The sequence below is a fragment of the Solea senegalensis genome, linkage group LG8 (assembly GCF_019176455.1).
Source record: "Solea senegalensis isolate Sse05_10M linkage group LG8, IFAPA_SoseM_1, whole genome shotgun sequence".
NCBI classification, from domain to species: Eukaryota; Metazoa; Chordata; class Actinopteri; order Pleuronectiformes; family Soleidae; genus Solea; species Solea senegalensis.
This window is the reverse complement of record NC_058028.1, coordinates 21,017,480-21,033,708: the sequence shown is the minus strand read 5'-3', so window position 1 is coordinate 21,033,708 and position 16,229 is coordinate 21,017,480. Positions and strand designations below refer to the sequence as shown.

At 40.1% G+C, this 16,229-nt stretch overlaps 1 protein-coding gene across 1 annotated transcript; it reads right to left on the bottom strand.

Moving 5' to 3' along the window:
* Positions 1-10,832: 10,832 nt before the first annotated feature.
* On the bottom strand, positions 10,833-12,235 carry LOC122773854 (pleckstrin homology domain-containing family A member 5-like). The gene is made up of 3 exons (XM_044032822.1): positions 12,005-12,235; positions 11,798-11,874; positions 10,833-11,028 (listed from the first exon to the last, which is right to left on the bottom strand). The coding sequence occupies exons 1-3, from the start codon at positions 12,208-12,210 to the stop codon at positions 10,967-10,969; spliced, it is 345 nt and encodes a 114-aa protein (XP_043888757.1). The 5' UTR covers positions 12,211-12,235; the 3' UTR covers positions 10,833-10,966.
* Between the last annotated feature and the right edge of the window lie 3,994 nt (positions 12,236-16,229).

Genomic DNA, 16,229 nt, shown 5'->3' with positions numbered 1-16,229 from the left:
CAGAGTACTAACCAAGCCCAACCCAAACCTGACAGGGATTGTGTTTATGGGCAACTAATCCCTAAAGCTCCCCAATGCCTGATTTTGAAAAATATCAAGAAGTGGAGTCAGAGACAGCCAATGGCCGAATCTGAACTGAGCTGGATGACCAGAGAGGCAGTAGCCTATGCCGCAATAGAAAAATATTATTATTATTAGTAGTAGTAGTAGTATTATCACGATATTACAAATTTATTCAAATTTGAGTATTTGCGAAATAATATGTTGCGATATACTCACACAATAGCTCTACTGAGAGTGAACACTTGGCACCATCTAGTGGACCAAAACGTCCCCCCATCCTTCAAGTAGATGCACCGATTTTTATCACATGCATAATTTTACACTTTACACTAAACTGTGAAGATTTGCACCTGGATCAGCAAATAGCGTTAACTAGTGACACTTTAATGTATTTCACACAAATACAGTGAAAATGATCTTACTCCACAATTCAAGCATACAGTAAATATCTTTCACATGCCATAAATACAGCCACATCCCGTTTCAAAGTAAAAACCACTGCAGAGTTTCACTTCCTTAATTCCATGTTTTTTCCCCGCCAGTTTAATTATGAAGCATGTGCAGCAACGACATATGCGCAGCTTCACACTGAAGAGTTCTGGTGTTTAGTTGAGTACGGAGGAATACACATAGATATGATAGGTATAGGTGTGTGTGTGTGTGTGTGTGTGAGTGCGGAGAGGAAGAGAAAGAAAGAGAGAGCGAGAGAGCGAGCGAGCGAGCGAGCGAGAGAGACAGAGAGAGCTTGGGACAAGCTTCACCAAGGACAAAGTGTCTGCTGTGTGTGTACATGGAAGCTAACACACTGAACTGCATTGGCTGGAGGGCAAAAATAATAAATCATCTATTGTTAATTAAAAGTCTGAATAGTAAAGAAATGTCAACAAAATTTAAAAAAAATGCCAAGAATTAAATAAAAAAAGAATATTCTGTAAAGCAGCATGCTAAAGCAGTGAGGCAAGGTGTGAATCATGAAGACAGAACGGCTGCTAACACTTAAAGAAAAACCTAAATGTACACAGACCATGCTAACATACGCACATACAGTATGTCCCCAGTGATAGCCTAATTTCGGGGGAAATGGTTCTTATTCTTTTTGTTATTCTTCTTGTTTGTCAAGAAACATAATCTTGACAAACAAGTTTTGCACTACAAAAATCTAATCTAATCTAATTTTAAGAAAATCTCATCTAAAATTGTCTTAATAAGATGTTACAGCTATATTTTAAGCTTTAATTACCGCTAACAAACTAAAACAATGATGTACAGGAAATTCCAACTGCTCCTACTTTGTGTGTATGTGTAAGTATGTGTTAAATACAAATAAATAAGTAACGGTAAAGGCCATGTTTTGTTTATTTTTTAGAGAGACGAAGACCAACTCTGGAGCTCAGAATACATATTACGGTAAGACCATATACGACTTTCAATTTTAATTAAAAAAAAAAGAGAGATCAGCCAAAAAAAAACTTTAAAAATGTTTACAATTCGAATTTGACCATATATTAAATATTATTTTGTTTTTCTTGCTATCATATTGTTGAACAGTATATAATTGATTAAAGCATAATTACAAGCTTTCAAAACAACTAAATGTTTCAATTAAGGTCAACATTGAAATATAAGCTTCTATTTCTGGTCTCAATACCCAACCCTGTATGCAAGGATGTACTTGCATACTTGGGAAGTGTGATTGGAGTACATACTCGCCAAGTACAGGAGTACACAAGTACAATCCTTGCAATTGGAACAGCAGCTACTTCCTTGTTCTACTGATTGAATGGTGGATGCTGCCAAGCACTTAAGCCTCAATACTGCCACCTACAGAGTGTTGATAAATTAACATGTAAAACACTCTTAATAAATGCATATATATATATATATATTCATTATTATTATTTTCACAGTTTAAAGCCCACATAGACCGGAAGCTCCAATTAACGCTGCGTTTGTGTGTGTATCTGCGTCATTACCTCGTTTATGAAACCCTAAAGTTTCAGAACAAACAGTTCAGCCACTGCTGAGAAAATAATGTTGTATTTTTTTCCTGGGCTCTGCGAAGCGGATCGGCACTTCCTTAATTTGATGTCGTCATCAGAAATCCTCACCACTCCTCTCACCACCGTAGCGCCTCCTGGTGCGGGCACTAGTCCGGGCACATCCGGTTGCGTACATTCAACCGCAGAAGAAGAAGAACTACTCTCGTTGTAGCTGCTGAGATGCAGAGCATCCACCATGCCAGAGGAGGAGCTGTGTATCTGAGAGCTGGCCTATCTATTACGTCACTTCCAGGTACCTGGCCAATCACAGGACAGTGGGAAAGCTCTCGTTGGCTGGCCAATCACAACACAGTCCACATTCTAGGGGTGTGGTTTTGGTCTGAAACAGTGCGGCTGACGAGAGCGTCAGTGAGGAGATATTTTGATCGGCTCGTTTGCAGCGATTAGGAGGTTTTTAATCATGAAAACAAGTTCATATATGTAAGTAGACCTCCATAACTAACATATATGTGTGATACAAGCATTCTATGTCACCTTTAATGTATTTATATATTTTCCTTAAAACATATAGTACCGTTATGGAAAATGGATGTATTACAGCAGTGTAGAGTAGTATATAAGTGTATATGTACACACATACAATGACAGTGCAACTTTAATGTCAATCTAAAATTCAAAGTTAAAATAAATAACACATTAATAATATACAAACTTTCAAACTGTCAGGTCAAAACTTTTGTATTAAAACAAATTAACGTGTCAACAACAAATCTATTCATCAGACCAAGTATCTAATGACAGGCCGAAGTAACGCTGCTCTGCACTGGGCACTGTGAGCACCAATCGTCCGCAGAGGCGGAGCTGATCACCTCTGACAACGCCACTGCCAAACTATAAATATGTCATATCTTAATACACAAACCACATTTTTGAATTCTAAATGACTAATTTCTCGCCTCAAATGATCTTAAAACTGTGTTCTGGCAAAATGCATTCTGGGATACATGTCTTTCCCAAGTACCCACAAGTCACCACCGGATGCATACTTGGTAAAACGGGCGGAGCGAGAACACTTTCCACGGTATGAGAACCGTACTTGCTGCTCGCGTATTCGTGAATTGGAACAGAACTTGAACCTCACCGCGCGTTACTGGCCTTATGTGCATGCTCATCATCTTCTTCTCTGCTGTTGGTGTATTTCTGTAGCAGCGCTAAAGCACCACATACAGGCCTGGCATATGTATTACAGTGTTTTGAGTCTTTTTGGTGGGTATCATATAGGTAAAGTTTTGCTTCTGCATGGATAAAGCCTTAATGAGTATTGTGTGAACCAATCTGGCAAATGATACTGAAGGGTTAAAATATGTTGTTATTAGTACATGGATGTATTAATAAAGGGTATTCCTGCTCCCCTGAAGACCAACCCTGGTAAATAATGTTAAAGATGCCACTGAGCCTTTTTCCACTCCAGGAACTTAGTACTCCAATAACAAGAAGTTTAACATAGAACTTGAGAACATTTAAGGTTAAGGTTATGCAACAATCAGTCACAACATTAAGTTGAGTGGCAATTTGTATGGTTGTAGCTCACACAAACATTCTTATACAGATGTGGGAAGCTGGTTAAAGCTTTATAGGGAGCTCAGTAAAGCAGGGTTCGAACATCAAACAGCTCCAGCTGAGAAATAGAGAGACCCAGAGCAGGACTCACAAAGACAGCAGGGGGAGAAAGGGGGGTGAGACCGGGGTTGTCAAAAGTAAAGTATCAGAGCCTTTAGAGAAGGGTAGCCCCCGCTGAGCAGAAAGGAGCTCCAAAAATATGCACACCAGCTGTTTGCGTAGAAAAAGAAGGCACTGATTCACTCACTCAGAAATGGTTTCTTTAAAAGTAAAAGTCCATTTATGAAGGACACCTGCGATACCTGCGAGGAAACCTTTTACCCTAAACACGATCAAAACAATGATTCGTTCTGTGCCAACATTTCCATGGTATCACAACACAGTCATGTATGACTGGACTATGAATGAAGGTCCAGTTGAGCTGTGCAATAATTCATTCATTCATTCACTTTACCCTCTACATGAGGGTCACAAGGCCTCTGGAGCCGATCCTAGCTGACACAGAAATGTGGGGTTACATCTTGGACAGGTTGCCAGTCCATCACAGAGTTCCCCCCACTGAGATCTGAGAACCATGCACTCTCACATTCACACACTGAAGCTCTCAGTGCACTGAGATTCTTTTGGGATAGTGATACAATATTACAGCTTACTTACTGCATTAACTACCAGTAACAAGCTAAAACAATACTTTGCATGTTTTGTTTTTTGGCCAGTTCTGTTAAATTTTAAGGCACATGACAGTATGTAAGTGACAAGCTACTTTTAGAAGATTTCTCTTACAACTAGGAAATTTAAATCAATGTAAGAATATTTGGCTTATTCCTGCTGTTTTTGTCGTGATGGTGGTTACTAAGTTGCATCTTTTACCTTGGTCTCTCCTTAATCAACAGTTTAGACCAGTGATTCTCAAACTTTTCAACAGTGACTGAAAAGCACTTCTTTAACCATTCACAAGGTAGAGGAAAACTTACTATTTTCTGAAAAATTAACCAAAAAAACAATTCACATTATGCCAAAATCATATTGTAGAACAAGAAATTAGCACATTCACACAGGTGTCAGTTGTGTATTTATCGCTGCCAATTGGAACAGTAGTTTGGAATAATTTAACCCAGCGGGGAATGCCAAATGTATTAAGTCCAATTATAAACAAAAGTCGAGTGTTAGTACTTTTTTTTGGACCAGTAAAGAAGTGGCTGTAATGAAGCCAAATAAAAATACAAACGATTCTCAACATGTGTTTTAAAAACAGATTTTTACTGGGGTATTTTGTCTTGTTTATAATTAAAAAAGTGAATGAAAAATGTTGCTGTTTAAAAACTCCACTGGCATGTCATTGCTGAGTTCAGGAACAATTAACACCTCCACGTCAAGATGTGTTGGAAGTGTTGGAAAAGTAATAGCATGTTTGGGTTGTAACTTGGAAGACATTGTTGCAGCAACTCTGAACTCTGATCTGAATCTAAATGAGAAACATGTCAACTGCAACTGCAGCCAGTCCTCATGTTTCTCCCTGAATCAGCAGTGGTTTGGACTGACGACATAGTGGTCACAAAGCAGAAGATCCATCACTTCCTTTTATTCCACTGCAGCTTTTCATGCTCTGATGATGCTCTGAGATGCATTTGTTATTGAATCAGTATGGTTTTAATCTTAGTTCTTCGTCTCAAGCATTAAGCTGAGGAGTCAGTTCAGCTTCACGCCAGCCTTATTACAGAAAACCCAACATTTTGGCAGCTCATAGCTGGAGAACTCCCAACAGGCTTTACGACACTTATGAGGATATAAACAGACTGAAAATTTGAAACTCAAACAAACATAGGAAGGGCTGAAGGGCTGAGCCTGGTGATTGACTCTGTCAACAGGCATTTAAGGGAAGCAGTGCCCTTTAACGCCATGGATACAGAGAAATCAGCAGTGCCAGAATTCCAATAATAGCTTGATAGAAAAATGACCCAGCTGGAATTTGGTATCAATTTGAAGAATTTGAAGAAGTGGTGATGATGCATGTGCTATTCAGTCAAAATGACACAGGGTCTAACTGTTCACAGTCAAAGACTGCTCATTGTAATCAAGAATCTGTTGCTTTGCTGAATTTCAACCTGTGTCAGCCAATTCCAGAAACATAGCAGTGGCTTTTTGTTAGGCCCTAATGTGCTGCATATATACCCACTCTTACTGAATGAATGAAATAATGGGCTGCATTCAGTAGAAGATTCACACAAGTATTAACACATTGTAAACGTCAATGGACAGCAAAAAATGTAAAAACTAGAATTATCACCGAGCGAATGAGCAGATATAATATTCAGTATTTCTGCATTGGTTATTGAAAACATTTTTAAAATAAAATCTAACCCTTAATGTCATATAAATGCTACAAGGTTAGAGATGGCAAGCACAGATGTGCTGATGCCAGACTCAGCACAACAGTGTTATTAACAGCTTTTTATTCCACACTCATATAGAGCACTAAATATTCAAGAGGCCAAACACAAGTGAGTGTTTGTGCCAAGTGTAATACCATTTCCTACAGTTGTTCTTAATATATCACACTCATAAAAAACATGAGGTCACCTTATCCTTCTGATCTTCAATGACTAAACATCTAACAAGATTATTTTTTTACTCAATGTCCAAGTCAGTGTTTGTGCCAAATTTGACAGGATTTGTTCCTGGCATTCAAGAGAGATAATATTCACAAGGCAAAAAAAAACAAAAAAAAAGATTTCTGAGGTCGCAGTGATGTTGGACCACCTCAAGATCAAGACAACGTTTGAACCAAATTTGAAAAGGACTCCCTCAAGACTTAGCTTTAGGCAATTGGATTGACTTAAGATGGAAGAAAAACTGAAGAAGCCTCTTAGGCGAGAGGTGAAACATATTCAATCCAAAAGTCAAAACTAAAGCAGTTGCCTGCAACTAACTACTAAAGATGCCAATGACCTGGGTGAATGAGTACCTCCACAGACATTCCAAGACATTCTTGAGATACCGCATTCAAAAGAACGGTACAGACAGATAGACACAAGCTATGGCTATTTTAAAAGAACATATTGTTGTAACTTGATTATCTGTCAGTACATTCTCAGATTGTTTTTCATTCACACTTCCAACAATTTCAAGCAATTCTAACTGGAGACTAACTTGACTCCTGCATTTTGATTGATGGGTAAGAGGTCTGTGCGAAACAGTCAGAAACTGTGGTCAAAACAAAAACAGAAGATCTGCTCATTCGTCAGTAAAAATACTCCGTCAACAGTGACAAAAAGAGAGGTGTCGTTCAAACCATATTCACTGGTCTCGATATATATAATTTAAACAGTGAGTCATCTTTTTAACCTGTTGTCAACAAGTGAGTGAGCAACACATAGAGAACCACACAGGCCGAAATGCTTGACCTTCCAGATAATTCACAGCCAGCAAGATGGTGAGCGTTCTGCCTTCATGCATCTCCATCTATTGTTGTTGGCCCTGCGTCTCTGACGCAAATTATTCAGAAAGGACGCATTTACCTCACCATCGTCCAGCCTGTTCTCTAACCTCCCCCCCCCTCCACTGTCTCTCCTACAGTGCAGTAATTGCGCTGCCACATTGCAACAGCAGATCTGCCAACCTCTACGCATTTTGAGTAGCAGATACTCATTTTGACATTAAACTACGCTATCAGTGCAGCAGCCCACGGGCTACAGTCTATGGGTCTATCTTTAGCAACGTTAGCCTGCTGGGAAAAAACGCTGAACACTGTTCCAACACTAAATGGACCAGGTTTTAGAATGTGAAATTGTGAATTGCATCAGTTTTAATTACAGACCTGTCAACTTCTGGACAAAATTTAACATTACTAATGCGACCATTTTAACGCCACAGCTCAAGAAATGTAATGCTAATAAGATCGTTTTATTTTATTATTAGTCCTGCAGTGAGGAAATTTAAACTAGCGAGAGCTGCTGCAACAGGCTGCCACACGGGAGACGCCCACAACTTATCAGCTGCATTTCTGATTAAGAGTTTCCAAAGTGTAGTCTAGGATTGTTTTATAGGAACAGATGAGGACAGTTTCATGCAAGTGCATGTGGTACAGAAATAATACTATAGAAAAAAACACTGGGATGATTTTGGTGTGTCTGCAGTTGATAAACATCTACGTCTAATGAAGATACTGAATAGAATACGTGAATATGTGTGTGATCATCCAAAATCATCGGGATCACATTACCCATATTTAAACAAAGCGCCTGGAATAAAAGCATTGTCCAAAGTGCTAACTGGTTTCTATTATTAAAGACCACAACAGTAGCATTGTAATGACGTGACATTCCTTTTTAACGGGTAAATGCAAAACTCAAATGTATATATTTAGCTTGCTTGAAATGTTCGCCTGACATGCAGTAGGCTGATTGAAAATGAGCTTTTAGTTTTAGGCTATTTGTATCCTATGCAATAATGAATGTAGGCTATAGTTAGATCTATTAAAGTTGTCAGATTTGAAATTGTGTTTATTTCTTTCAGATGCATTTTCTACACTTATATAACCATATCATAACCATATAAGATCAAACACGAGTTTAACGCTGCACTTTGTTGAAAATGAAAAATTTGATTAGTAATCTCTGAATTTCTCTGGGACTCATACCCATCTAAAAGTCTGTAATGGGTCCTGAGACACATTACATTGAAAACTTAGCAACATCACTGCATCTCACTTAGACAATCTCTGGAAAATGTCTGGACTCAACTTCATGTCTCAAAATTACTGAAACGCACAACTACAGTCAGAGAAGACTTTTCAATTTAATGGTAAATGGTCTGTATTTATATGGTGTTTTTCTAGTCTTTTATACAAACTTCCCACTACCAATTTTTTGCACATCTTTTAGAGTAAGGACTATTGGAGCCAGGAACCAAACCCACAGCCTTCCAGTTGAAAGACGTCTTGCTCTACCACTGATCTGCCGCCACCCCCAACTCCGATCTTCATGTCATTAGATTGTGCAGAAAATCTACTCTCATGGATGGAATGCAACAATTAAATACATTTAAATAAATAAAACAATATAAATCGCACGCTACATTCTTCACAGTGACCCGATCTCAAACCCAACAGAGCACCTGTTTCAATATTTTGAAAGGTTTTAGGGCTAACAGTCACAAACATTTGAATAAAACAGCATTTAAACACTAGTCTCCTGGATGATGGTTCTGAATGTAACACATGTGTGGACTCTTAATCTATCATCACCAAAAGATTTCTGGACACAACAATCCCAGTTGACAGCGAAAGGTGGATGTACACCCTGGGCAGGTCGCTATTCCATCACAAGGCCCAAACACAGAGACAAACAACCACTCACATTTAAGGTCAATTGAATGTCCAACTACCCTAAACAGCAAATGTTTTATGATTTTGGACTGGGAAGCTGGAATGCCCAGAGAGAACTGGGGAGAGCATGCAAACACCACACAGAGAGGCCTTCAGTCAAACTGGGAATCCGAACCAGTAATCTTCATGCTGTGAGGCAACAATTGTAGACCATCATGTGGAGGTAAACCTACATTTCTGATACATTAAAAAATTCAGAAACAGTCTGAGCTTACGTTGAATCAAATCACCACAAACTAACGACAACAATGTACAATCATGTTGTCAGCTTCTATGAAGCTCATCATAGTGCGTGACTGTAAATCGCCATATGTTGCATATGTGGTGGTGTTGCTGTGCTTCCCCCTCATGTCACTCGTGCTGCAACCAACTCTGAATGCCTCCTGCTCTTGTACTTCACATTTTCTGGCTGCGATCACAGTCATCCACTCATCACATCTGCCTGACCATGCAAGCATTTAACACTGCCACTATGCTTGTATACAGCATGTTTATGTGCACAAATGCATGAACGTATGTATGCATACAAACACGTTTAGGGTCCATGGACACATTCTGCAGGCATTCATACATACCAATGAGCAGCGGTTCAGAGCTATTAATAGAGCAGCTATATTAGCTCACCATATGTGTCAGCTGCTCCTCTCAAAATGGCCACAGACAGAGGGAAAGAGAGCAACAGCAGGGAAACTAGGTGGGAAAGTAAGAGGAACAAATAAAAGTACCTGCTCATGCACTCAAAGCATGTGTGTGTGTGTGTGTACATGTGTGAGAGACAGAGATAGACTGCAGGGCATCTTAGTCGTCAAACAGGTCCACATAATATACGCTACATGTACGCAAATGACCATGAAGTCAGTGTCACACACACACACACACACACACACACAAAGAAACTAGCATGTGCACACATGCAGCAACACCGACAAGTAGAGCCTGTTTAGCACTTCTGAGTCACACTTGTTTGACAAACTTGCATCCAACTGACAGCAGAGAGAGACTGCAGACATGTTTCTGGGAAAATCTCACACACACACCCCAGTGTGTTCTTGTATTTTTACCTAATGATAATGACCTTTTCTGTCATAACCACTGACCTTGTCAAGACCAGTAGTCCTCATGGTGACCAAAACCTGGTCCTAAGGAGGCAAAACCTCAATTTTCAAAGAGAGCCAGCAGCGTTTTCAAATTGAAAACACTGGGCTAGTGTGGGTGGCAAGGGTAATTGTATGGCAGATGTGATGCTTTTAAAAACCTATTTTCTTGGGGTGTGTGTGTTCTTGTATTTGTCACCTGTCATCTTGGGTTCAGGTTAGATTCTGGTTAAATGTTAGGGTTAGGCATTTACTTAGGGGAGTAGTAGGTAGGGTAAGAGGCTAGAGAATGCATGTCTCTGTGTCCTCAGAAAGCATGCTTAGCAAGAATATGTGTGTATGTGTACTTGTATTTGGTACTTCTTTAGGACCATTTTGCAGCATAAACACTGACCATGTTGGGACCAGTAGTCCTCATGGAGACCAAAACCTGGTCCGTATGAGGCAGAACCCAATATCTCAGGAAATGGTTAAGTTTAGGGCTGAGATTCAAATTGTGGATAGGTTTAGGGTTAGGCATTAACTGGTTATGGTTAGGTAGTTTGGGAAAATGTGTGTGTGTGTGTGTGTGTGTGTGTGTGGGGCATCTGTGACTTGCCCGCTCCTTCAGCAGGGCAGAGATGCAGTGATGTGGGCGTTGATGAAAGCAGAAGGAAATCTGTACACCAACCAAACAAGAAGCTCCTCAATCCACCTCTCTCTCTCTCTCTCTCCCCCTGCATCCATCCATCATCCATCTCCATCTATCTCTATTTCTTCACACACACCCAACCCCCCTCACTGCTGCCCTGCACATTCTAGACTCACTTGATGAAGCAGCGCGCTCCCTCAAATGTGTATCCTTCTTCCCATCCTGTTGGTAAATCTGAGGACAAGGGAAAGGGGAGAAAAACATGAGCAGAGCTGCAGGAGCGATAAGAACACACACATTCTCTGTCTCTCTCTCACACACACACCTGCACAGCAATGCAGTGTCTGGACAGCACGTTTTTACACATTTCATTTTTTCCCTCCACGCCCCTCTGCCTAATTTCAAGCTGCACTTATTGCGAGATTGCTCAATCATACTTTGTGTGTGTCTCTCTGCGAGTGCAGCACCCAGCTGTTTGCACACAGATAAACAGACGTTTCCTGCCTGACACGCAGATTTGTGCGAGGTATATTTAGAAATAATGCGCAGTAACACAGCATTTGCGTGTGTACTCTACCGTACTGTACTGTAATGTGTGTTTTTCTGCAGCTTGCAGTGGTGGAATATAGTCCAATGTCATTGCGGGGAATCGGTTCACGCCTACGTGACGGAACTTTTAAAAAGTGTGTGGCGTGGTGTCCAGGTGGAGCAGCGGCGGCGGCAGGAGGAGGAGGAGGAGGAGGCGGTCGTGCGTAATGGTCAGCTGGAAGAGAAGCGGAACACAGGGGGCTGTTGCTCTGCTGCAGAGAGAGCAAATCTTCCCTCACGGTCTTCCTTCTCTCTGCAAGTTGTGTGTCCCCCTCCTTTTTTTCCTCCTCTCTTCTCTCAACCATTACGCGCACATAACCTTCCCCAGGCGCAGCATGCGTGCGCGAGTTTGTGCATGCGCGCAAATAGGAAAATAGAACACACGCACACACGGCATCAGATGATAATTGCGTACCTGGAGTTTTCCTGTGCCCAGTGATCACAGCTTCTCCAGTGACAGGATGTAACCAGGTTGTGCTCTTCGCTTCTTCGCTGTTAGTGGAAGAAAACGGAGGGAGGGAAGGGGAAAAAAGGTGAACAGAGAAAAGCCGAAGAAAAGACAAATGCGTGGGAGAAACAGGCAGTGCGTGTCTGTGAATCCGTGTGTCCGCGTGATATTTACTTGATGAAGAATATACGTCCATCCCGAGTCACGCCGTAACTCCAAGAAGAAGGAAGGCAGGAGAGCCAGTCCGGCTGAGGATCCGCCGCCATGTCTGACTGAGAGCTCTGCTGCTCTGGGTTACCACACATACACACACATTCTCTCTCACACACAACACACAGCACAGGGACTGGAGTGCGCGGCGCCGTGCCAAGAGCGCGCATCAGGAAATCCTCGCGCGCACTCGCAGAAGAGACGGGAGCGCGGATCGCATGGAGGATAAAGACAAAAAAACGATACTTTTCTGTCAAACTGAGGGAGATGGGAGCTGTTGTATTTTATATTATTTTTGGATGTTTTATTTATTTATTTGCAAACGAAATTTAGGTTAAGGTTAATTTGTTTAGGTTGTCTTAATAAATGTCAATGCAGTGTTCTAAGAAGAATAGCTCTGTGTGTGTGTGCGTATTTGTGTGTTTGAAAGTTGTTAAGAGTAGTTCTTATAATAATGCTAAAATAGACTGTATTGTGGCTGCATGTGGCTACTGCATGTGGCTGTATTTAAGATCCGAGCCACATGTAGTGTATGTGAGGACACTATTAATTGTAAGGTTATTTTAGTATTATTATAGTGTTATATAAAATGTATTTTTAATAATATAGATAATAAGACTCAACATCATAAAAAGGTGGAAGCTCAAATACTTCGTCCACATCACCAGAGCACATAACATCAGGAGGTGGGCTGATGACAAACCACTGGTGGATGCACAGAAACAGGAAGGAGTGGAAGACAGTAATACTGGAAGCTACCATGGTCCCCAACCCTCAAGCATGAGGATTGGACTAGGTAAAGGTGAAATAATCTATAAACTTAGTAATAAGAAGGACTCTGCTTCACCTGCTTTTTCAGTGATCCGCAACTGAGATGTTTAACCCCAGATGCCCTTCCTGATGCAACTGTCCCATTTATCTGGACTCCGGCACAAGGAGTACATTGGTGTGGCTGGGGTCAATTTAGAGTGTCCAATTAATCCAATCAGTGGAGAGCAATGGCAATTGGCCAACTTTCTCAGAGGTAATCCAGTCCTTGACCTGTAGGGCATGTCCTTCCCAATAATGATATGATTATTATTGTTATTGTTATTGTTATTGTTATTATTAGTAGTATTAGCATTATTAATATTCATATTCGTATTCATATTCATATTCGCATTCGCATTCGCATTCGCATTCGTATTCGTATTCGTATTCGTATTGATATTAATATTAATATTAATATTAATATTAATATTAATAATAAGACTAATAATATATAGTGAAACTCAGCTATTTCAATGATGTACAAACAAATGCCTGAACCCAGAAATCTCACTTTGTTGGTTTCTAATGCTTTGTCTCACTTTTTTTTGACAACCTTCTCTGACTGGAAACTGAAGTTTGTAAAATACTCAAAAAGATTTGGGGAACACCGAAATCATAATATAACACATTTGAACTTTATAATTTTCTAATGCACCTCCTTTGTGTCATGATATAAAATCACAATTTTTTTTAAAGATCACATTAACTTAAACTGACATACTGTAGACCTTATTAAGTAAAGTGGCTAAAGTGGTTTGGGGTTTGTGCATGGAAAAATAAGCACTGACTATATGTTGGTGCCTAATGCAACCACATTTAAAAATACTTACTATCCCTTTAAAGATAGTAAGTAAACATACAAATGCCCAAACTGAATTTTGAATTTAGCAAGAAAATAAACACTTTTTAGAAATATTCCTCAGAAGCAATGAAGGATGTTTATTCTGAAAATCCCACTTTTCTGCAGAAGAGCTTTCATGAGAGCTAATGACAGCACTGGTATCCTGTAAGAACCACAAGGGCTGAGCATTTGCTTGAACACTTATCGTAGATTATCATCCTATCCAGTCATTGGCGGTCACACATGCTGACCTGACTGGAAATCCCCCCGCCACCCAAACAAACCACCTACCAGCCCCCCCACCCACTCACACGCACACTAATCCAGCAATACAAATGCATGATATCTAACGAGGCTAGACAAAGCACACACGTGCGCGTTGTTAAGTCCATCACTAAGGTCACTAATAGCTCACAGACTAAACACACACATACACACACACACACACATGTCATTAACACCCTCCAGACACACAAACACACCCAGGGGTCAAATGGTCTTCCAGGAGGAGGAGGGGAATTCCTCCCAACTGATTGTTTGAAGAAGTCAGTTAACCCCTAACACTACTTGTCACACAATACCTCTTTGGTATTTGATTTGGTGAAAGATTTGTTCATCAAATCGTTCAGTACTTCCCGCATGACTAAAGTGCATGCTCCGTCTGGCACAGTCACTGAACTGAACTTGTGATTTGGCCCACGATCATTTCAGCATTATTCGGTTTGATTCCTGTGACTCTTCCATTGATGTCACTGACCAATCACTGGCCGGCAGTCCATTCACGTCACATTTTAGTATCAGCTCATCTTGCTTAGAACCAAATACTATGTACTATCCCTAATGGAAAAGCAAAACAAATTAGAAAAGTCGAATAAGTAGTGCTCAAACTGTATAATGGAAAAAAAAAGGTTATAGAAATGTTTAATTATTTAAAGGGGAAGTATGTAGTTTCCAGTGACATCTAGAGGAGAGGCTGAAATTTGCAACGAAGAAATGCTCCTCTGCTCACCCCCTCCCTTCCCTGAGAGCTACGGTAGCCTACACTGATCAAATGTTGTCCTTGTTATCTGTGACCATATCAGCAGATGAGGTTCCCATATAAAGACACACTTATAAGTTTTACTTGTCTATATTGTTATTGTATAGATCCTAGACGTGTATGACAGACAAACATCCTGTTAGCATTTGATCGCTAACGGCTAGCTGTTATCAACGTAATCATAAAAAAGTAGCAATAATTGCATTTTACTGTACGTGTTCAGTCTGAATGAGAGCCAGAGAGAGGGTGGGAGAGAGCCAGTGAGTGTGCCCACTGTCGTAGACAGAGAAGCAGACGAGGGAGGGGAACAGACGTCGCTCAAGAGAAGAGAAGAGAAGCCCCTCACACACTGAAGACAATAACAGAGGTTTGTACTCATAATATTGTATTTTTATCTTACCTGGTCTGTTATGCAAAGACCAATTTATGTTCCATATTTATTGTGATACTTAATAACCTACAAACCATAACATGCAGTCCACTGTCTTTATATCTATCAAACATCATTCAAACAAACATTTAATTCTTTCCTCTTCTGTGTTTTATGTTCATAGACTTTAGATTTCTCAACGCACCCGTGTTACCTGTCTAAGTGATGGAGTGTCTGCTCATCTACAGAAACACAGACCCACCACTACCAAAACAAGGTCAAAAAATGTGCAATGTTTCCATTCAAAGTGGCTCACATTATGTGGCTCAACTATACCCATGAAATACAAACACAAACACTCCTATGTGTTCTAGTTACAGATATAAAAGTATGTTTCTGTTCAGCAGAAAATGTGTGGCGTCAGCATCAGTTTGTAAACATTTATCCCTCATCCGTGACTCCACTCGGTAACAGCGATGTTTACTCTTATCTCCCAGTGTCTGTGCTGTCTTTCCTTTGATGACGTAGATTCAGATTCAAATGACATACAGCATTGAAAATAAAGATTGTTTAAAGATATTGTATATTCAGAGAAAACAAAAAACCATCACAATTGTATAAACTCATGAACAGCATATCAAATAACTTGATACCAAATGCAATCAACTAATTGCAACAACTGGTTGTAAAAAAGCTCAGAGAATTATACTGTATCAACAAAGTGAAAGGATGCTTATCAACTGAAAGAACAACTGTGTTTATACAGAATTACATTACATGTCATTTAGCAGACGCTTTTATCCAAAGCGACTTACAAAAGTGCATTTAAACATTTGGGTACATATAAGAGCTAGAAGTAAGTAAGAGCTTAGTAGAGAATAGGGTTGCCAACTGTCCCGTATTTGCCAGGACATCCCATATGTATTTGTCTAATGTATCTGTCCTGTAGGTGCCCTCTCTTGTCCCATTTATTGACTGCTACGCTGATCTAACCACCGAATCATACAACAACAACAGCAGCAGTATACTGTAAGTAAACATGCAAATTCCTCCAAATTAAACTACAATAGATAAACCTGCAAAAAGAAGAGATTGTGCAGCTACAACAAATTATGGGAAGTTAAAAGAC